This window comes from Vulpes lagopus, chromosome 2 (genome assembly GCF_018345385.1).
Source record: "Vulpes lagopus strain Blue_001 chromosome 2, ASM1834538v1, whole genome shotgun sequence".
In the NCBI taxonomy this organism is placed as follows: Eukaryota; Metazoa; Chordata; class Mammalia; order Carnivora; family Canidae; genus Vulpes; species Vulpes lagopus.
This window is the reverse complement of record NC_054825.1, coordinates 97886538-97910402: the sequence shown is the minus strand read 5'-3', so window position 1 is coordinate 97910402 and position 23865 is coordinate 97886538. Positions and strand designations below refer to the sequence as shown.

General features: G+C 41.2%; 1 protein-coding gene across 1 annotated transcript in view; it reads right to left on the bottom strand.

The window, feature by feature from the left end:
• PPP1R14C (protein phosphatase 1 regulatory inhibitor subunit 14C) overlaps positions 1-23865 on the bottom strand; it is an 85883-nt gene that overhangs the window by 10230 nt on the left and 51788 nt on the right. Inside the window, exons 2-3 of the mRNA XM_041745553.1 lie at positions 19885-19968; positions 18486-18518 (exon numbers count right to left, since the gene is read on the bottom strand). Coding sequence (XP_041601487.1) covers positions 18486-18518; positions 19885-19968 — 117 coding nt within the window. The remainder of the gene's footprint in view (positions 1-18485; positions 18519-19884; positions 19969-23865) is intronic.

Sequence of the window (23865 nt, the reverse complement as noted above, 5' to 3'; positions counted from 1 at the left end):
GTTTCCCTCTGCACACACACAGCAGGAAGCAGTGTAGCCATGTGGTTAAGAGTGGGACTTGGGAACCAGGGGACCAGGTTCAAATCCTTGTGCATCATTTAAGGGCTAATTATTTTCTCTATGTCTCAGTTTTTCTCACCATGAACTGAGAGTGATGATAATGAAGCATAACCTCAAGGTTGGTGTATTTAATAGTTTTATGAATTAAAAGCTGTGAGAAGCTTGGGAAGATGCTTGGGCCACAGAGAGCACCGTGAAAGTGCTTTCTGCCATCTTCATCGTCATCATCGAGACTATACTGATTAAGAATATTTCCAGTCTGTACAAATTCTAATCAAGAACACTAAGGAAAATGTAGCCATCCCATCCTCCCCCCACATACACACGACCACCACACACAGCCATGTAGAAAAGGTTTGACAATTGAGGCAGATGAGAAGTACGTTGTGTGACATCCAGCAGGACCAAAGTGCTCAGGTCGGGGGTAACATCAGGCTGTAAGCAAAACAAGCGTTTCCTGGAAGAAGCTGTTGGTGACCCCAGCCAAGTACGTGTTTTTCCCTCTGTGGCTGTGGGTTTCCCCTGCTTCAGGCAACAAGGCTGTAATTGTTGAGAAAATCCACACTAGCCTCTCTCATCCTGCCTGGGCTGGGGTTCCCATTGTACCTTCCTCAAAGATTCCTGCCTTCGACTGTCCTCCCTGAGATCTGACCACAGCCTACCAGCCACTGCAGAGCCACTGCCACGGCACAACCCCCTTCTCAAAAGGCTACAAAGGAGTATTTGCTCTTCACATCATGAAGTGTTCAAAACAGACTTGAAAACATTCCTCCAGGGGCACCTGGGTGGCTCAGTGATTGAGCATCTGCCTTTGGCTCAGGTCGTGATCCTGGAGTCCCAAGAGTTGAGTCTCATATTGGGCTTCCTGAAGGGAGCCTGCTTCTCCCTCTGCCTCTGTCTCTGCCTCTCTCTGTCTCTCATGAATAAATAAATAAAATATTTTTTAAAAAGTTCCTCAGTGGCATTTCCTAACCACCTACCTCCCTCTTTCATACACGCACATGCATACTCAGAGAGTCACACACTCACACTCATGCACACTCACACTCGGAGGGGCACACACATTCACACACTCAAATTGGCACACTCAGGCACACATATGCCACACGTGCAGCAGCAAACATGCCACCTCCCACTTCCTTTAGCTCTTCCTTCTCCTTCTGACTCCTCTGAGTCCTTGACTATGGCCTATATCACACTGCAGGGGAAATCCTTACCCTTCCCTCCACCTAACTATTCTCCCTTAAAACAATGGAAAAATGTGTCCCTTAATAAACACATTTTTTTAAAGATTTTATTTATTTATTTGACAGAGAGAGAGAGAGAGAGCGAGCACATGCAGGGGGAACAGCAGAGGTAGACGGAGAAGCAGACTCCCTGCTGAGCAGGGAGCCCAATGTGGGACTCAGTCCCAGGACCCCAGGATCATAACCTGAGCCAAAAGCAGACACTTAACCTACTGAGCCACCCAGGTACCCCAATAAACACCTTTCTAAATGACCCTGGGCACCTACCCCCGACCTCAGTTCTAGGCACTATTTTTGTATCTGAGAATGCTCTGCATTCACCTTTTTACCCATGAACTCACCTAGGGACTAGTCTCCCCCACAGTATGTACCTTCTATTTTGTTTAGGATAATGCCATGCTCTCATGGGCATCGAATTCCTGTCTGGGGTTCAGATAACTCATACTTATGGGCACTTATGTGACAAGCATTCTGGGCATTTTCATGGACTGCTTCATTTAATCATTACAACTGTCTTGTAACACAGGCTCAGAGAGGTTGCGAGGTTTGCCCAAGGTCACATAGCCACTGAATGGTCAGACCAAGATTCAAACCCTATTTATATAAAGCCATAAGAAATTTGGACTCACTACCTGGGAGCAGATGGTACAATTCCCTCTCTCTGTACCATGATACCCAGGGGGGAAACTTTTTTTTTTATTAAGCAACCAAGACAGGTAATTTTAGTCTAATTACAAACCAAACTAAAATGACTTGAAATGTGTGTGATAAACACAGCAATCCTTTAATGTTTACATATGGGGGAAGGGCTGGCCAGATATGGAAAGGACTGTGTTTTACAGGTAAGCTCTGGAAATCTTTCCCCAGAGCAGGAACCTTCCTTCCTTTCTGCTCATAGTCTCCTTCCAATGCATAAACACCTAAAAAGCCCAAGTTGCTGCCTTCTACTCTAACTTATAAATTAGAAAAGAAGAAAAAGAGGAGGGAAGATGGAGCAAAAAGGTGAGAAAGAGAAGAGAAAAGGAAGAAGAGAGGGAAGCCAGAGTGTTGACCTTTCTGCTCAGCCAGGGCAGACTCCTCAAGGCTCCCCCACCACAGCGTGCTCCTGCTCAGGTCTCTTCATTGGACACTGCTAAGGACAACTTTTCCTTCCTTCCTTCCTTCCTTCCTTCCTTCCTTCCTTCCTTCCTTCCTCCCTCCCTCCCTCCCTCCCTCCCTCCCTCCCTTCCTTCCTTTCTCTTTCTTTTCTGCCTACTTGCTTGCTTTCAGTTATTGACTTTATTAAGGAATAATTTATGGGCAATAAATGTGAACGTTCCTAGACTCAATTCCTGTGTGTGTGTGTGTGTGTGTGTGTGTGTGTGTGTGTGTGTGTGTAGGCTTCCCCACATCAACAAGCAATTCTGACACCAGTAGGGTGAATCCAAGAATTCAATGAAATTCCAGCACTATCCACCTGGTGGTAACATCAGAGTCCACAGGTAAAGGTTTCCATCCCACAAAGAAGGCCCTCTACTTCAGACGCCAATCCCAAATCTAGGCTGTTAACCTGTGCTTCTGGCAGACCGACTATGAACCAGAAGTTCCCACAACCCCCTCCTTGGATTTGATTAATTTGCTATAATTGCTTCCAGAACTCAGGAAAACCCATTTGCTCACCAGATTACCAATATATTACAAAGGATATTAAAGGATATGAATCAATAGCCAGATAGAGAAACACGTGGGGTAAGATCCTGAACAAAAGAACTGTCCTCATGGAGCTTGGAGGCCAGCATAGTAGCATATAGAAGCATCCTAGTTCCCCAGCATGGAAACTCTCCGAACCCTGTCCTTGTAACAGAGGCTTCACTACTAGGCATGATTGATTAACTCACTGGCCATTGGCTCAATCTCTAGCCCCTCTTCCATCTCTGGAAATCAGGGGGTAAACTGAAAGTTCAAACCTTAGAGTCATGGTTGGTTCCCCTGGCAACCAGTCCCCATCCTTCGGTGCTTTGCAAAAATCACTTCATTAACTAAACCCAGTTGTGGTAGAAAGGGGCTTGCTAGAAATAAAAATTTGACCTTTATGGCTCTGAAGCTTTTCAGGAACTGAGGGCAAGAGCCCAAGTACTATAACAAAAAATGTACCCGTTGCTCTTATGGCTCAGGACATTCTGAGGGTTTGGGGAGTTGTGCATCAGGAACTGTGAATGAGGAATAGAATGCATATGAGAAACATATTTTGATCATCTGAATGACCAAATATATATATATTTCTTATAAATCACAGTATCACAAAACTGCTTCTATTTAAAGGTCAAATCATTTCCATCACTCCCCTAAACTTCTCATCTCCCTTTATAGCTCATCCTCCCTCTGTCCCAGCCCAACAGCCCAATTTTCTGTCACTACAGTTTGCATTTTATGTAACTGGAATTATTCATCACATTCTCTTTTTGCCTGGCTTACTTCGTTCCACTAATGTTTCTGAGACTCACCAATATTGTTGTGTGTGTTAGTCCTGCAGTCTTTTATATTACTGATTAGTGTTCCATTGTAAAGATCTATCACGATGTTTACCCATTCACCTGCTGATGGACATTTAGGTTGTTTCAAGTTTTGGACCATGGTGAATGAAGCTACATTGAATATCCATGTGCAAGTGTTTGCGTGGTCATATTTTTTCTTTCCTTTGGGTAAATATCTAGCAGTGCCATGGCAGAGCTGTGTAATGTATGTTTAACTTTTTATGAAGCCCCCAAATAGTTTTCTAAAGTGGTTGTACCATTTTACATTCCTGCCAACAGGAGAGGAGAGTTCTTGGTGTTCTACATCCTTGCTAACACTTGATGTTGTCAATCTTTTTAATTTTGGCCATTCTAGTGGGTGTGTATAGTGAGAAAATACTCCTTTTTTCTTCCCTTCCCTTCCCTTCCCTTCCCTTCCCTTCCCTTCCCTTCCCTTCCCTTCCCTTCCCTTCCCTTCCCTTCCCTCCCCTCCCCTCCCCTCCCCTCTCCTCCCTTTCCCCTCTTCCTCTCTTTCTCTTTCTTCTCTCTTTTTCTTTTAAGGAGGTTGCTTACTCTCCTCCACATTCTCTTTGTAAGTCTCTGACTTTCTCCCTTTTGTCACTCCCTTTTGTCACCCACTTACTTCTGCCCCATGAGCTGCTGATGGAATGGAAGCATTCTACTCTCAGGTCTCCTTTCTGTCATCCCCCTTGAGATCCAGGCCTGCATTTCCTGTTTCTCCCAGAGGTCTCCATAGGGATGTGACATAGGCACATCAGTCTCAAAATGACCAAAAGTGAACTCACTGTTACATATCCCTGCTTCAAACCTGTCCCTCACCCAAAGGAATTCACATTTTTTTATTATTGTGTCCTGAATGAATCAATACATAGATCTCATTTACCTATAAGTTAATCTATAAGTTTAATGCAGTATCAACTGATATATAAATATTCAAGAAGAGTCAAGATATTTTTCAATAAGAAAATTGTGGGTTCACCTGGTCCTTGCTAAGAACAAATTATAAAGCCCTGGCAAAGGGGACCTGGGTGGCTCAGTCAGTTACACGTTGGCTCAGGTTTTGATCCCAGGGTCCTGGGATTGAACCCCACATCAGGCTCCCTGATCAGTGGGGAGCCTGCTTCTCCCTCTGTCCCTCCACTCCCCTTACCCCCACTCATGCTCTTTCTCTCTCTCTCTCAAATAAATAAAATATTTAAAATAAAATAAATCCCTGGCAGTTGTGACAGTGTGTGGTGATAGACAAACAGCCAGAAGTTAAGTCCTGCATATTATGAAAATCTGATATACAACACCAGATGATTACATATCAGTGAGGATAAGGACAGATTGTTCAATAAATGGTGCTGGAACAACACAGCAAATGTAAAATTAGATCTCTATTTCACACCATACACAAAAATAAGTTCAAGATGATTTAAATATCTGAGTGTAAAAAGTAAAAGTGAAAAGTTTTAGAACAAAATATTAGAAGATTATCTTTTTTTCTTAGAGAGAGAGAGAGAGAGAGAGTATATGTGTGTGTGTGTGTGTGTGTGTGTGTGTGTGTGTGTGTGTGTGTGTGTGTGTGTGTGTGAGCTGGGTGGGGGAGACAGAAGGAAAGGGAGACAGAGAATCTTAAAAAGGCTCCGTGCCCAGCATAGAGCCGACCCTGAGATCATGACCTGAGCTGAAATCAAGAGCCAGGTGCTTAACCAGCAGAGCCACCCAAGTGCCCCAAGGAGGCTCTCTTTGACACAGGAGTAGTGAAAGATTTCTTAAGCACAAATCTTTTAAAAGCATAAGCCATAGAGGATGTCACTGGTAAATCTGATTTCAATTAAATGTTAAACTTCTGTACACAAAAGACAACACAACCAAAATAAGCTCCACAGTTTTTGAAATATATTTGCAACCCACGTAAAGGTCAAAGGACTGCCATCCATAATATATAAACAACTCTTAAAAAATCAATTACAAAAACACAAACAAGTCAAAAAAAGTAGACAAAGGATTCAAATTCAAATTCCCAAATTAGAAATATGAACAGCCAATAAGTACATGGAGGAAAAATGTGTCCAATCTTACTAGCGAGCAGTCAGGAAATGGTATGTTAAAACAATAAGATATCATATTGACAAACATTTTATATTTGGACAATACCGAGTATGGGAATGCTGAGGTCAAAAGAGAATTCTCGTACCCTGCTGGTAGGCACGCAAGCTGATGCAAACATTTAAGAGAAATCCCATTCTTGGTATATTTCTTGGAGAAACTTTGTACGTGAGCCAACAGATCAGGAGTTTTTATTGCATCACCATTCATAATGAAGAAAACTGGACACAGCCTAAGTGAGTCTCAGTAGGAGAATGGATACGTGCGTTAATACATAGGAACACTACACAGCAATGAAAATGAGTGAAGTAGAGCCTCCTATATCAACAGGAACAAATCTCAGAAATCTCATATTGAGCAAAATAAGCAAACTGAAGAAAATTTGCAAAACATTACTTATATAGCATAAAGCATGCAGGATAATCAACGTGCAGATCTGTCATTCCTGCTTAGTTGCAAGAGTCCTCACTCCCTTTCTTTTCCTAGCATGGTGTGTAATACAGGAGGTGCTCGCAAAGGTTTACAAAGCAAAGGAATACATGCACGACCTAATTAAATCACACAATTGTGGTAGGTAAGTGAATTAGCAGAGAGGAAACACTAGAATCTCTGTGCACTAATTTTGTGTGTGTGTGCGTGTGTGTGTGTGTGTGTGTTAGGTGGATTGTACGAAGTATCAATTGGCCCCAGCTAAGGAGCCTCGGTGTCCATCAAAAGATGAATGGATAAAGAAGCTGTGGTTTATATATATATACAATGGAATATTCCTCAGCCATTAGAAATGACAAATACCCACCATTTGCTTCGACATGGATGGAACTGGAGGGTATTATGCTGAGTGAAGTAAGTCAATTGGAGAAGGACAAACATTATATGGTCTCATTCATTTGGAGAATATAAAAAATAGTGAAAGGGAATAAAGGGGAAAGGAGAAAAAATGAGTGGGAAATATCAGAAAGGGAGACAGAACATGAAGACTCCTAACTCTGGGAAACGAACTAGGGGTGGTGGAAGGGGAGGTGGGCGACGGGTGGGGGTGACTGAGTGACGGACACTGAGGGGGGCACTTGACAGCATGAGCACTGGGTGTTATTCTATATGTTGGCAAATTGAACACCAATAAAAAATAAATTTATAAAAAAAAATTGGCCCCAGCTACTGTGGAGGAAGAGCCTAAAGGTTCTCCTTAAAGCACTGGAAAACCAGCCAACCTGGAGGAGCTAGGGGAGACAAGAAGCATTTGGGGAAGGGTGGAGCCTCGCATGCTTGTGTGCATGCATGCACACTCACACACACATGCACACATGCACAGAGAGATCAAAGAAGCAATAGAAAGAAAAGAAACATTGCCAGTGACCTCGTAAACCTGACTCAATACAACAGGCAGCCACCTGATTTGTGAGAGACTTCTAAGAAAGAAAAAAGCCAAAGCACGTTTCTGAAGGGATCTGCCGGCAGCTATGAAAACAGAAGGTCCTTCCTCGCTCCGGAGTTTCTGCCGTGTGGCGCTGTCACGGAGCACGGCATCCCAGGGCCACGCTCCCCTCTGAGCTCTCGTCCCCCCATCCCTCCTGGGCCCCGTGGCTTTCAGCCTCCACACCCTTCCACCCGCTCCAGCCTGGACCAGAGGCGGCAGATGGACGCTCATTCTGTAATTATCACCGTGGCCAGGCGTCTGGGACCTTTCCCTTGTCCCTCAAAGAGATTCATCTGCTCCACTCACTGATGGACTGTGCTGCTTTAACAAAGATGGGTCCATCAGAAAGTGGGAAAAGGAGAAACCACAGTATCTCTGCAAATCATTGCTTTGTGCATAATTAAACCACACTCATGTCATTCTTTCAAGCATTTAGAGTAATTTAAAAAGACAAATGGATAGTATGTGGTAGCCCTTTAATCAGAAGTATTTCCCCACAAAAGGACTTTTTGAAAGATATGCTTAAAACTGTTGCTCGTTGTGTGGCGTCACCAATCACAATAATTATGTAGATCATGCGAGCTCCCACAAAGGGCGCCCAGCAGAACTCTGGATGCTCAATCTGCTTTTCAAAAAAATATCATCCCCGACCCCCGACGCAGAGTCCAGGGTAGAGAGACAGCAGGTGAAGATTCCAGTCACGTGGTTCAGTGACTTCCCCCATGTACTGTCCCCTCTTTGTCACCCCAATCAATGCACCGGTCACTTCCTTAAAATGCATATTCACAAGGACCAGCTGCTCCAGGTGCTGAGTCTCACTGCCCAATGATAGTAAAACCAAGTCAACCTACACAACTTTTACAGAGCTAGCTGACACTTCTTCCAAAAAGCCTGACGTGCACGCATCAGATATTGTGGGGATCAGGCAAAGCATGATCCAGGGAGGGAAAGAAGAATTTCCAAACCTGCTGAAGTTTAGAGAAGCGAGGGCAATGGAAGGGTAGTACCTGCCTGTTTTAAAAGTGATGGAAACAACTGAGAACCGTTCCAAATGGCAAAATGTCCTCGCCCAAAGAACCAGCTAAGCATTTAAAAATCACACTGTAAATTTTTATCAGCTTGCGTATCCAGGTCACACAGGAGGCCAAACATGCAGGCCAAACAGGCAGTGAGTCAGCACTGACAAACAGCTCTGGGGTGTCCCCAGCCCCGTGTGATGCCAGGATTTGCTCCTGCCATCTTAGGGACCTGAGCACCACAGGCGCCAATATCACTTACCAGTGAATATTTAACTTTCCCCTTCTTTTGTCAGGGGTTGGGAGGAGTGTTGTTTACCTTTAGAGAGGTTCATCTGCTCACAGTGCACACCAGAACTGATCTTATTTTTTATTATCTTAAAAGAGGTTTATGAATCTGTTATGGGTAAGAGTTTGTGCCTGCTGTCACTATAATCACTGCTGCCAACAGAAAATTCCTGAAGGTCTTAACTGCATCCTGGTTATTTTCTTCTTTCCTTTAACTTAAAACCACTTGACATTGTTTTGTACATTCATTTTCTTGACTATCTGCCTTCAGAGATTAATTTGTTGTGCTGGTGAAAGCAGTCCCATTAATCTATTTTAGAGACTCAGACCACTGCTCTTAGACTAATTATTTTGTACCCAGATTCTAACCTTTATTTGTATGCAGCAGAACAGTTCACCTGCCCTCCCCATAGTCAACCTCACCAGCATTCAATTCTTCTTTCACTTACTAATAATTGGCTTCTCAGAACCTGTACACTTAATATTCAGACAATGTAAAATATAACCCACACAAATAATCCCACCACAGTAAATGATCGGTGGAGTAAATCCAGTAAAATTATAATCTCTAATTTTATAATCACTAAAAAAAGCGATAATTTAGGGCCCCATTATCAATGAAGGAGAATATTATTTGCTACAAATACCCAAATTTTGTTGAAATGAATATTTGCTACAAATACCTAAATCTTGTTAAGATGAAATCTTACTGGATTTATAAACTGTGAGATTTGTTTTTGATTATGACTCCCTTGCTAAAGATACAGAAATCCAAAAGTCACGTGTCAAATTACTTTTAACTCGTGTTCTTTCTTCTATCTGGATAAGTCCAAATGCAAGAAGAGAATGTGGAGTTGTTTATAATTAGGGTTGATCAGCTTTTTTTTTTTCTTTTTAAAGATTTTATTTATTTATTCGTGAGAGAGAGATAAAGAGAGGCAGAGATACAGGCAGAGGGAGAAGCAGGCTCCATGCAGGGAGAGTGATGTGGGACTTGATCCCAGGTCCCCAGGATCACGCCCTGGGCTGAAAGCGGCGCTAAACCGCTAAGCCATCGGGGCTGCCCGGTTGATCAGCTTTTAAAACATAATCATTCATTCTGAATTTTTTTTTTCTTTAATTTTTATCTATCCACGACAGTCACACAGAGAGAGAGAGAGAGAGAGAGGCAGAGACACAGGCAGAGGGAGAAGCAGGCTCCATGCACCGGGAGCCCGACGTGGGACTCGATCCCGGGTCTCCAGGATCGCGCCCCGGGCCAAAGGCAGGCGCCAAACCGCTGCGCCACCCAGGGATCCCCTCATTCTGAATTTAATGAAAGAAGAAAAGGCCATAAAATCACAATCAATCATTTGAAAATGCCAGCTGCTTAAAGGTCCACTGTCCTTTAAAGCCTGTACCTCCTCCATCATGTGTTTTTAAAAAAAATAACCATCAGTAATTACTGAGGGAAAAAACATCCAAAGCCAGACCTATGTGGCTCTTCCTATTATACCATCTACTTCTTCTTTCCTTATATCACAATTATTATTGTCATCAACATTATCATTCTTCTCATGGTCATCCTGCTTCTAAGAGTGTGTAATAAAAAATTTCACCTTCCCAAAAGAGTCTAGTCTTTGCCCTCAGTTCCTGGGAAGCGAGCTCTAAGATCTTGAATGTCTTGCCTGATAAAAGTATCTTTGTTTACTCCAGGGCCTTGGGCCATGCTAGAGAGTCTAACATTGTGATTTTGGGTAGAGACTTTGGGTCATGTGATATCAGCTCCATATATCAAGGGACTGGAGATGAAAGTCAGCCACATGGCAGTCAACCAACCTATGTAAGCAAGTCCCAGTAAAAACTCTGGGCATCGAGGCTCAGGTGAGCTTTCCTGATTGGCAGTACTCTACACATTCTCACATATCATAACAATTAACCCTGTAGCGGGCTCTACTGAGAGAGGGCAGCTGGAGGCTCTGTGTTTGAACTTGCCTGGCCTCTGTCCCATGTATCCTTCGCTTGGCTGATTTTCATCCGTAGCCTGTGACTGTAATAAAATGAAATTATGGGTATAGAAACTCTTAGTGAGTGCCATGGGTCCTTCTAGCAAGTTATCAAGTTTGAGTATCACCTTGGTGACCCCTAAATTTACAATTAGTGTCAGAAATGAGTATGGGCTTGTGGACTGTTCCCTAACTCTACAAAGAGTGCTGAAATATAACCAAAAAAGAAATGCAGAGTTTTGGGGCACCTGGGTGGCTCAGTGGTTGAGCATCTGCCTTTGGCTCAGGACATGATCCTGGGGTTCTGGGATTGAGTCACACATCCAGCTCCCCATGGGAACCCTGCTTCTCCCTCTGCCTATGTCTCTGCCTCTCTCTGTGTGTCTTTCGCAAATAAATAAATAAAATCTTTAAAAATAAATAAATGCAAAATTCTGCTCCATGACCACATGTCTTTGGCAAGCTTACTTAACCCTTCTGGGTTAATTTCCTCAATGAAACAATCTTAACCAAATTTATAAATATTCCAAAGTGGTGCTTGTGCTGACTTAGTAAGAATTCAGAGAAAGGCAGTGAGAAGTAGAGAAGTAGACAGATCACAGGATGTGGACTCAAAAATGGATCTACATGCTAGCTCTGGCACCTCTTGGCTCTTTCTCCCTGGGCAGTGGAGGCCTGAGGCATAAAGAGCCTTAAAGAAAGTGTACGAGCAACCAACTGGCAGACTGTGACCAAAATCCTTTTGGTAAAGTTACTCTTGTTTCTGGTTAATAAATCCCAGTCCTTTATTACTTACCTGCCTATTCATGCTAAAACATAAGGCTTTCCTAGTCAATGGCTACAACCACTAGGAATGTCATTTTCATTGATTCCAGGCTTTCTTTGGAAGGTCCCAATTTTCTCACTCTTCAGAAACATTGTTCTGAAGGTGACAGCTTCCAACAGGTGTATTTCAACTCATTAATCCAGCTCTCTTCCTCAACCCGGCCCCAAATTGCAGTCTTTTTTTTTTTTTTTCAGGAAACCCCATGAGAGCCCAGAAGAACAGGTTACCCTGCATGGAGTCACTCTGACCCATTAAAACGGAGTGAAATGATTACTTCCTTTGTCTTTCTCTAGCAAGTATGGATCTGTTCAATTCACATTCCATTAGGCAATTTGGTAACTAAGAAAACTATGGACTAAGCTGACATCCTGGCATATCTGTCCTTTTATTTCTATTTTAATATCCTTTGAGCACTTAAGTCTCCTCAATTAACTTGTGAACTTAGAAAAGACTGTTTTTTCAATGGATGCCCAGGTTCACTGCTTTATCTAGGCTCTAGATTAGTTATGGGCGCACAGATGTTCAATAAACATTTGTTGAGCAAACGAATAGAGAGAAAATTGCAAAATGGCAAGCCATGTCTCCTCTAGTCACACACACAGCCTTTCTGAGTTATTAATACCCAGTTTATCTTTTCTCTCCACTACAATCAGCTCAGAACAGGAGCTCTGAGCACTTTCATTACTTCCATGTATACATAACTGACCAATATTTTTGTAGGGCAGGTTAAAAATGCTAAATGGAGTGAGAATGATGTGAACAGGATGAATTGACAATGGCCACCACAAATGTCTGTCAGGACAGTGAGATGCAATCCCCATGACACCATGGCGAAAAAAGGAGATCCCGCTCTCCTCCAGTCAACACGGGAGAACAGCGAAGCACATCTGCCTTTCCACAACCACTGGTCAATTTCTATTTGCAAACCACAATCAGACATCCATTTCCCCCACTGTCATGTGTATGGGACATTTCTATAATCTGAAAGATTATTGGGACCCAATGCCTCTCACCACCTACTCACAGACTTAGTCATCCTGCACAAAACCCTGATGCATATCAACCTACAGGCTCCGATTGCTAAAATGATATGTAATATGATAACCTCTATTTCAAAAATGAAATGCACAGAAAAAAAATATGACGTTTATCAGAGAGCAATGGCACAGCCATCATTCACTATAAAAAGAGATTTCTAGGCGTCCGTTGACTGGACTGACAACTCCCCTAACAGATGGTAAGACAAATGCCCTCAAACCCATACTAAATTCGTTTTCTGTCTACCATATCAGTACAATAGAAGTGCTCCTATGTGATCCTAAGATTTGAAAACCATGCAAAGTAAGAATGAGAAATAGGAAAAGAGGCTCCTCCCCAGCCTGGCTAGCTGACCCCAACACCTCACCTCAGATTTCTTTAATTTCCACCAGGCTGTCACTTACTGATCATTCAAATCCAAACATTAACCAAAATTAAATTACTCCTTTTCTCCTTGCATTATATAGAAACATTATTTTTCTACATTTAAATCAGCTCTATTTATCGTTATTATAAATCAGCTGATATTAAATCAGCTACATCAGAAATGTCATTTACTCAAGGGAAAAAAAATTAAAATACCATTCTTACTAATCAGCCACAAATACATTAGTGTGGTGGCCGCAATAATATTTCTGTGTTTTGAAGGGTCCACGTCAGCAAAGATTTTCACATCAAGAGTCCACAGCTGGGAATATGAATCAAAATGAGAAAATGCAAATTCTTTTCTGATTAGCCAGAGTCCCACATAAAATGAGACCATGGACCCAAAGCATATGGCATGCCAAAGAAAATATCACCTCTGTGAAATTTGCAAATTTCTTAAAGTGTCCTCTTCAAATTGAAGAATTCAAGAATATCATTATTGGTGAACTGGGGCATTTTTCATTTTTAATATATAATGGAGAAGTATTACCTTATATCAAACCAAATTCAACTAGCACGGGTCAAGCTTTATGTTATGTGCTCTTGTGCATATCCTGGTATCTCCAATTATTAATTATATCACCTTAGGCAAATGACATTGCCCTTTGATGTCTCAAATTTCTTACCTGATAACAATAGTGTAAACTTCACAGCTTTGTTATGAAGAAGAAATAAGTTAATACATGTGATATACTTCGATTGGTCCCTGGCATGTGCTTAGTAATTATTTAGCTACTATTGCTATTATTATTATTGTTATTATCTCTAAAATTATCAGTGCAAATGATTGTTACTCAAACCCAGAGACGTGATTATTATCTCCATTTTATAGCAGAGAAAATGGAGGCTCAGAGAGGTTGAGAAAATCAAATAATTGTTACTAAAACCCAAGAGGTGGTTTTTACCTCGATTTTATAGAGGAGGGAATGGAGGCTCTGAGAGGTTGAGAAAATCACTTTAAGTCACACACATGTAGTGCTGGTGCTGACATAAGACTCTTGGCTTAAGGGTGCCTAGGTAGCTCAGTCCACTGAGTGTCCAACTCTTGATTTTGGCTCATATCATGATCTCAGAGTCCTGGGATGGAGCCCTAGGTGGGGTTCCACACTCAGTGAGGAGTCTGCTTGAGGATTTTTCTCCCTCTCCCCTTTCCCCACTCATGTGCACACTCGCTCTTTCTCTCTCTCTGGCTCTCTCTAGAATAAATAAACCTTAAAAAAAAAAAAAAAAGACTTGCCTTCTTAAAGTCCAGTCTTCCCACCACCCACCCCACCTCTGCATGGAGACTACAAATAAATGTCCCTGAATCAGCAAAGACATCTTCCTTACATTTTTAACTTCAAAGTGACATAAAATTGTATGCAAAATCTTTTGATCAAAAAATAGCACCTTCAGAGATGACTACTTTAAAAAGAACATCATTAATCGGTAGTCACTTAGCTGAGATAGGACAAAGTCCTTTAACGTCCTAAATGTCTTTCCAAGTCAAGTAGCTTAGGAAGCCAGGCAGGGAGAAAGAATGAGCACAAGATCAGGTGTCTGAAACTCTGGGTTGAGTCCTCCCTTTGCTCACTGCTATGAGGTTGTAGGAAAAATAACCCAACTTCCTCCAAGTCACCATTGTGAAGATTAAATAAGATAATTCTTGCTACTATAATTGAACTCTAGAGCTTTGGGAAAATAATAAGCTAGGATTTTTATCATCATAACCCAACTGCCAACCTTTTCTGAAATGACCTTTTTAATGGATAGATGAACTTGACTGTAATTCCTTAGCATTTTTCACCATTTCCATTTCTAGAAATCATGAGCTAAAGAAACAGAGATGTTCATACGTAAACGCCTTTCCTTCTTTCTTCTTTTGGAACTCCAAAAAATATTTAAATATCACATCTTTCATCTCTTAAAATTCCTTATAAAAACCATAAAGAATACTTTTTGTTCTGGAGGAAGCAAGACTCACCATCTTTATTTAACTGTATGGCTGTTAAGAAGTGTGAATATTTTGCTTCCTAGATATTGTAACAACTGGAAAATATTAGGGCTCATGAAAGTCTAACCTTTCTATCAAAATACCAAAACATGAACTGTCCTGCTAGGAGAAGGGAAGGAGGAGAGAATGTTTGAGTAAATGGCATGCCTATACCTGCCAGTCTGGATCTAGTCTCAGCAGGAATCCTCCCAACCCCCACATCACATGTGAATTCAGTGACACAATCTATCACCTTTCTTGACTTTCCTACTGTTCTTGTCTAACCTTTCACAACATTTTAATTTAACTCTCCAAATACCTAATTAATTTAACTCTTATATTAATTCCCCCAGACAACTATAAATAAAGAAGCTTTATTCCAAAAGAGCTCATAGTGAGGTCTATTGCCTCCATCCTGTCCTTGCTTCCAGAAAGCCTCTAATCAAACTATCAATTCCTCAAGGAGTTTAGACAGCAAGCAAAGACAAAACAAATCTCTCCAGTAAAAAGAGGTCTAAATAGCAACATTTTGAGTGGGGACTACTTCCTCCACACACACACCACTAAAAAAAAAAAAAATGGGGTTTGCAACCAGGTCACTCCATAGCGAGACCCACCAACGGACAAGCTGTGCTCATGCTACACAATCAGTTTACAGGCTCCTAATACTCATACATAGACACACTGCCAAAAATCAGCAAAGACAGACAAAAACAGAAAGAAGAGATTCAGAGAAAAGAGATAATGCTGAGAGCAGAAAAATCTTAAAAAAAAAGAAATTAAACATTTGATTAATATCCTCAAAGAGAAATTAAACATTTGATTAATATCCTCATAAAATGTGTGAATGAAACAACAAGAAATACTAAAAAATACAGTGAACAGAGATCAAGAAAGTGCTCTTAAATATTAAAAATAACACGCTGAGAACTTAACAAAACTTTAAAAGGCTAGAAAATAAAGTCAGAAGTCTTTCACAAAGTAGAACAAAAACTCAAATAGATGAACAACAAAAGGAAAAAGATAAAAAAAATTAAAGGATCCATCCAAAAGATGTAGCACCTAGATGATAGGAGAGCCAGTATTACAGAATACTGAGGAATAAATTGATGAAAAAAATAATACTTTTTAAGAACTGAAAGACATAAATCTTCAAACTAAAAGAGAGTGCAAAGTACCCAGCACATGAGTAATAAAGGACGCACAGTAAAGCATATCACGGTAAAATTTCAAAGTATGGAGGTAATCTTAAAAGTTAATTGAGGGGGGAAAAATAGGTCACATACAAAGGGCTAAGAATGGCATCAGATTTCGTAATACTAGAAATAACAAACTAGGATAATGCCTTAAAATTGAGTTTTAATACTGAATTTTGTCCCAGAATTCTATACCATCCCAAATTATTAATCAAAATACATTTTCATACATGCGAGGATTCAAAAAATTTACCTTCTATGCATCCTTTCCCAAAAAGCTACTGGAGGACATACTTCCCAAAAATGAGGAAGATTGGGATTTAAGAAACAAAACATCTAACAGGACAGCAGTGAACAGAAATCTTATTACAGTAGCTACTCAGTAGGCCCCAAAAATAACTTCACTAGATTGTTGCATAGGGGTGCCAGGAGGAAACTTCTAGGGTAGGGGCATAGTAATGACAGGCTTGAGTATACAGAAAATATACTACATGTTTGACAAAGATATTGAAGAGTTCAACAAAAAATAACAATAGGTACTAGACAAAAATAAAAGAAAAGACAGTATCAATTTCAGGGAAAACAAAGAGCTATATAAAGAAGGAGCCATGGTTATATTTCACTGCTTGGCTTAGCAGTGAAAAATATTTGTTTAAATCATAATACTATAAACCTTGACCACTGATTCAATAAAATACTAGTCAATACCTTTATTAAGGAATGGAGGGAAATGAATTACTTGGAGAGTGAGAGAGCTATCATATTTCCCCATAAGCCAATAAATGAAAAAAATAAATAAGTAAACAGCAATTGCATATTTAGGAATACAAGAGTAAATAGGAAAACAGCCAAAAATGTTGATGTATAAAACTATATGAATATAATATATAATATAATATATATACCTTTAGGAAAAGGTACTGAGGAAGGGGAAAGGCAATGTTACCTTTTCTTTATAAGCCTAATTGTATTTTGGCTTTCAAAACTATGAATATGTATTACATTAATTTAAAAATATAACTATAATTTTAAAATTAATTTAAAAAATATCTATGACTACAAGATGCAATCAACATAAAAGAACACTGGAGATTATAAGAATAAAGCTCAAATAACTAATTGGCCTCAAGCCAAATGATCACAAAACTCCCTAGTCATTTAAATCTTACCCACTCTTGTGAAAGTATGCTTTCCTCTCATTTTGTAATTATATCACTTCAAAAATCAGAAGTCCTATCTCCATTACTTTGATGTTGCAAAAAATATCTTATGGATCTTGTGCCTTCTCTGATTCATCAGAAGAATAAATGAAAAGGAGTTCCTTTACCAATCTTTTCATAACTGATCATATCCTTAATTTCTACACCATGCTTTCACTCTTTGAGTATACATTAATCGCTTTGGTCTAATCAAACTAATACCCATTTTTATATTAATATTTATCCATTTGATGATAAATATGCAAACAAAGCATAATATTTCTCCTTCCAATAAAGGCAATTTTTCTGAATGACAGATTTCACTTAAAGCTTCATAAAGATGCATATCTATATACTAAAAGAATATATTCTCCAGTTATAAATCTAACACATTTACTAAAATGATTTCCAACCCTCTCACAATTACCTTTGAATTTGGCTTTTAGGAATAATTGAGTGATGGGCATTTAAGGAGGGCACTTGATGTAATGAACACTGGTTGCTATAACCAAATGATGAATCACTAAATTCTACCCCTGAAACTAGTATACATTATATGTTAACTAAATTGAATTTAAATAAAGAATTAAAAAAAGAACAAGCAACACATCCAATTCCATTAGTTTTTTTTATTTTTATTTTTTTTCCATTAGTTTTTTTTATAAATTTGTTTTTTATTGGTGTTCAATTTGCCAACATATAGAATAACACCCAGTGCTCATCTCATCAAGTGCCCACCTCAGTGCCCGCCACTCAGTCACTCCCACCCCCCACCTACCTCCCCTAGTTCGTTTCCCAGAGTTAGGAGTCTTTCATGTTCTGTCTCCCTTTCTGATATTTCCCACTTATTTTTTTTCCTTTCCCCTTTATTCCCTTTCACTATTTTTTATATTCCCCAAATGAATGAACCATATAATGTTTGTCCTTCTCCAATTGACTTATTTCACTCAGCATAATACCCTCCAGTTCCATCCATGTCAAAGCAAATCCAATTCCATTAGTTTTAAGTCTTCCTGAACCAGGTATGCTTGGGCATACATTTAAGGAAGTTAATACTAGTCAAGCATTGCACTTCACTTACGGGATAATAACTACTACTTAGTATATACATAACTGAAGCATATACTGTTGCTTGGCTTTAAAAATACACAAAGTGGTTTCATAAAAACTAATGCAAACATGGCATTTAGGAAAAGCAATTTGTTTACCTCTGTTGGTTTGTAGCAGTCTACAAGAGCTTCCTAGAATAAAATACACAGAAAGTAGGTTTGATTATTTTAAAATTCAGTATAATTTTAAAAGTGAAATTAAAAATCATTTTCATTTTATCTTTATGGTATTATTCTAAACTTGATAAATCCAGATTTCATGTCAGCAATCTAGAATCACACTTTGTTTCAGCACCTGTTGGATCAGCTTGAAGATACCAAAAGTTGTACCTTCCTATGCAGGAGTGCCTTGCACTCTTCAGAACACACACTCACACATTTCCTTTGGCCTATTAACATGGTTAATAATAAACTGTATATGCTTAAATTGAGACAGCTTGTGGGTAATGGTAATAATCACCCTGGACACAGAAAGCAGGGGGCCTGGTTGTAATTCAACCACAAATCAACTTGTCACACCTCTAGAAGCTTCAGTGTCCTCGCCTGGGAAACCAAAGTGGGTGGCCTACAGTAGGCAAAGCTCTCAATTTTAAAAACACTTTTATATATCATTACATTTTCTACAGAACTAGTACCTGCTTTATTTTTTCAACTTTCATAACTAGATGCTATCATGTCCCAACTAAATATACCATCAAGAAGTAATCATTAAGCTGAGACGGTTCGCCACACGAGGGACACTAGTAATTATTAACATGTTGATCACATTAATACATTAAAATGTGCCCTTTAATTGCCTTTAGAGATCACTTGTCATTTGCTATAACCAACAGCCATTAACAGTAATTATCAGTGAACATTAAGAATAGTGACAGGTCAAAAGTTAATTGGTTTTAGAAACTCCCAAATGTAGATTTTAAAATGATAGATTTGACCTCCCGTGGGAAGGGAAATAAATGTTGTATTGCTCTAGACTAAGGAAACATCTCAACATCCATTGTTGTACTGGAATGCTACCAGGTGAACATACTCTAATAAAATGTCTTTTATTATGTTGTAAACAATCTTATCTAGAAATTGATTTCATACGTGACATAATCCACAACTGTGAGACTAGAGTCCTGGACTTGGGTACTCCAGTTCTGGCTCAGCACCTCGTCTTCTCATACAACTGTGGAGCATCACTTCCATTCCTGGCAAATGGATTTCTGGAGGCAGAACCAGCTCTTCTTCCAAGAAGACGTAGCTACAGAAGCTCATATCATATTCATTAGGTGGTTTGAGAACTGACTGTAGTCAAGAACTGCTCTACCATCAGAGATGCAGTGCATGAGAACAGATACCTAGCACTACACTGCTTTCCTCTCAGCAAACTGCCATTGCTCAAGTCCTGGTAGTAACACCACAACAGGGCAGGATCAGTGTATGCCAGACTTGGAGATCCAAGTGGATTCAAGCATCCATGATTGGCAAGTTCTAGATTTTGAAAGTTGCTTACCCGTAATTTTAAAGCTCTCTCTTCTTCGCTGTCTGCATCAAGTAGATCATCAATGTCAATTTCTACTTCTGGCATTTCTTCTTCCTGGTTGGGTGGGGGGGTGGGGGGGCAAATGGGAAGGCATTCTATTTAGTGAAAAATCATATTGCACCGAAGTGATTTAACTTAAATAAATGACTACATCATCAATGAAGGGGGGATCAACAATTAGGGGGAAGGAGAGACCAAAAGTAAGAGGAAGGAAAGAAGGAGAAGGGGAAGAGTAGGAGAAAGAGAGAAAGAGGGGAGAAAGGAGAAGCCAGAAGAAAAGCGAGGAAGATGGGGGGGTGGGGTAAGTGGAAGCAAGGAGTGGGGGAAGGAAGGGAGGGGGAAGAGGGAGCAAAGGAGATTTAAGAGTCATGAAGCAGTAGAAAGTAATATTTCAAAGATGGAAATTTCCCACATTCTGGTAGAAAACTACAATTATTAATATACCATGGGACTCAGCAGATTATAGAAAGAGTAGTGAGAGTTGCAGTTTCCTACCCAACCTCTACCCTTAGCGTGGTGGCTTTGACCCCAGTTCCTGACACAGAGCTTCTAAATGCCTTAGGAAATTCTGAATTTCCCCAGGGAAATTTCCTGGCTGGTAGGAACATCTTTAGTCCTTTTTCTTTTTCAAAGATTTTATTCATTTATTCATGAGAGACACACACAGAGAGAGAGAGAGGCAGAAACATAGGAGAGGGAGAAGCAGGCTCCATGAAGGGAGCCCGATGTGGGACTTGATCCCGGAGTCCCGGGATTACGCCCTGAGCTGAAGGCAGAGGCCCAACCACTGAGCCACCCAGGCATCCTGAAACATATTTAATCCTAATGAGATGACTCTTGGTAGGCTTCTAGGGGCTGGTCATAAGAAAGACCAAACCATGATTAATAGCTTAGAACTTTCCACCATACCCCTGCCCCCTCCTTCCTGGAAGGAGAGAGGGGCTGGAAATGGAGGTGGGTACAGATGTGGCCTCTATCCAGGCTGAGGTTGCTGGAAGGATCCCAAGGCTGCACTCTGTGATCAGGATGCTGCAAAAGACCACACTGGATGTGCATGTCCTTTCCTTCCTCCATGGGTACAGCTTCCCTGACTGCCACCCCTGACCCCCATCCATGCTGGTGTTCTGTCACTCTATACTGCCTGTGCCCCACTTCCTATTTTTGTGCGTATGTGAAATCCCGGATAAAAGGAGAGTCATTTAGGAAGCCACAAACAGATGGTGGTACAGCTCTCAAGGGTCTACCAGACTTTCCACAGTGAAAGGACAGGTGGGGACTCAAACACCAACAAAGAAACCACTAGATTATAAAACAGCCAGCAGCCCACAAACACAGACCACAGCCGGGGACCTGCAGTGTGGACGGAACCTGCAGGGAACCTCCCCAAGCCAGTAAATGTCAAAGTAATCCCACTGGTCCCTGGAGCAGAGCCCAGCACACACTGGGGTGTAAATGTGGTTAGAGATTAATTCTGTGGATTAATCCACAGCACACTGTGGCTTTAACAACTACCATAAAAGGCCAAAACAGCCACAACCAGTTTCAGCTGGTTCTAGAAAAGCTAAGCAAAAGAGATAAACCCACAAGTTCCTATCGAAATGATCTATACAGAATCCTCCTCAGTTTCTCCACTCCTCCCCCAAAACAGTCCTTTGGCTTTGGCCATTAATATTTGAGGTGGACACAAAGTATATATTTAAGTCAAGGTTATTAATGTACTTGAACACAGGAAGTGGGACATAGAACCAGCTCAAGGAATCACAGCCAAGGGAAGCTTGGCATCTGCTATTCCTCAATACAATAAGTAAAGAACGTTCTCCTCAGAACAGTGCAGCAATGGGTCTCCCTTCAAACATTCAGCTTTGAAGCCCTGCCAAAGTTGGTCAAATGGGCCTTCACTTGTGCAGCAATGCAAAGTCCCACCCATGCAGGAAGTCTCCCTCAGGCATGACATTTGACCCATTTTCCCCAACCTTCAAGATCCAGGTGAAGTTCACTAAGATGAAATACAATAAAAAATTCAGTTGCTCAGTCACATTACCCACATTTCAGTGCCCAGTGGCCACAGGTGGCCCATGGCTCCTGCACAGATGTAGAACCTGTCATTCCATTGGACAGGACAGACGTGGAGTCCACTTAGCCCCTGGCCCAGATACTGGGAAGTAAAGCTTCCTTCCCTCTTAAAGGAGTGTGGTGGGAGTAAAGAAATGCCCAGCACCACAAGGTCACGAAGGGTCACTTGGCTTTCCAAGTGGGAAACTTGACGCAAATTGTCTTTACCAACTAATTATAACAATCACTGGGCATAGACACTCTCTACCAACCTATGATCCTTCTCGTTGCCCCTCACACACCCGTCACTGGCTAAGAGGAATCTGAGCTCAGCATACACCAGGAGTGTGGTATGGGGGTGTGTTCTGAAGGTCAGTGACGCCAAAACCAAAGCCCGGGGCCATGGGCCATGGAGGTACATGTGGGAGAGTCCTGGGGAGCAAATACTGAGCCAGTATCACATATTGAATCCCATGTATATTTGGTATTTACAATTTTCAATGAGGAGTGTAGAAATATTCTACATTCAATTGACATCATCTTAAGCTCTATTTAATGTATTCAACAGTAATCACTGAATAAAGAACTTTAGTGATAGATGACATCATAGACAAGGGAGTAACCACAGCCACATCTCTCTCTGATGTGCTAGTGTTTAGTTGCATTTGAGAACTTCACCACATTAAAAATAGATCTCAAAACAGTGGTTATGGTGACAGTAAGTGAAACAATCTCTTCAAGGTCCCTGGGCCAAGTCACCAGCTAACATATCCCTGCTTTAGTCAGAGGCCTTCCTGTTGGCACCCACAGAACAAGCCCCTCAATCATGACCACGCATCTTTCTGATCATACATCTGTTAAGAATCCACTACATGCAAAGCATTGTGGACTCTGTCCGGGAGGGACTGTCAGTCTCGGCTCCAAACAAAATAACATGCGATGGCAGCAAAAGAGAAAGACAAACCCCAAGTGCTTTAGTAATTAACGCAAGAGAAGACTTCCACCAAGGGCTGCCGAGATGGGTTTCACTAAGGAGTGTGTAAGCTGGCCATGCAGAGTGGACAGGGTTGTGGGGAAAGGGAGAACAACCACAGAAAGCAAAATGGTACACAGGAGGCAAAAATACAATGTGTGTCATAAACATGGCGTGTAGAAAGGTCCTCGGCCTGGGAGTCAGATGGCCCTGTGCTGCCAATTTTAATGCCTATGGTGAGCAGACAGGTAACAGAAATGTGTGCTAAGGCTGCCTGGGGGTGCCATAGGGAGGAGTGGGGAGCGTGGCAAATTGGAGAAAACATGCCCCCAAGAAAGACAGCACAGAACACTCCATTCCTGCCCATTGTGACCTTCCTTTTGAGAACATGTGCTTAGTGCTGCCAGATTTTCTATCTTTTCAGGAGAAGCTGAAAATACAGATTTTAAATAGAAAAATATCACATTATTTTAAAAGTTGGTTAACAATTCCTGAAAATACTGTCAAGGACAAAGTCCATCACACTGCAGGCAGCAGTCTTCCCTCATCCTGCAGAGACTAGCCCACGGAAGGTTCTAGAGCAAGGGTAGGAAATGCTGGAAGGGGAGCAGGCCGATTCGCAGGGCCACGAGCAAAGGGGAGGAGGTGGGGAGATGAGGAGGCTGTGGACAAGCACACACTCATCCCAGCGTGAGCCACTGGGCTTGAATGAGTTGTGGCAAGAATGAAAAGATGTTAAACCGTGAGTAACAGGGAGGGAAAACAGATGGCATTTGTTGATGAACTGGGCAGTGGATGAGGGAAAAGGAAAAGGTAGGAGAAGGTCTACGTTTTGAGGCTAAGAGGTGGTGGAGGAAAACGCAGTAATAGGGAGCACGTCTGGAGCCTTGAGGGCAGTTCACAACCGACAAGCAGCTCCGACCTAA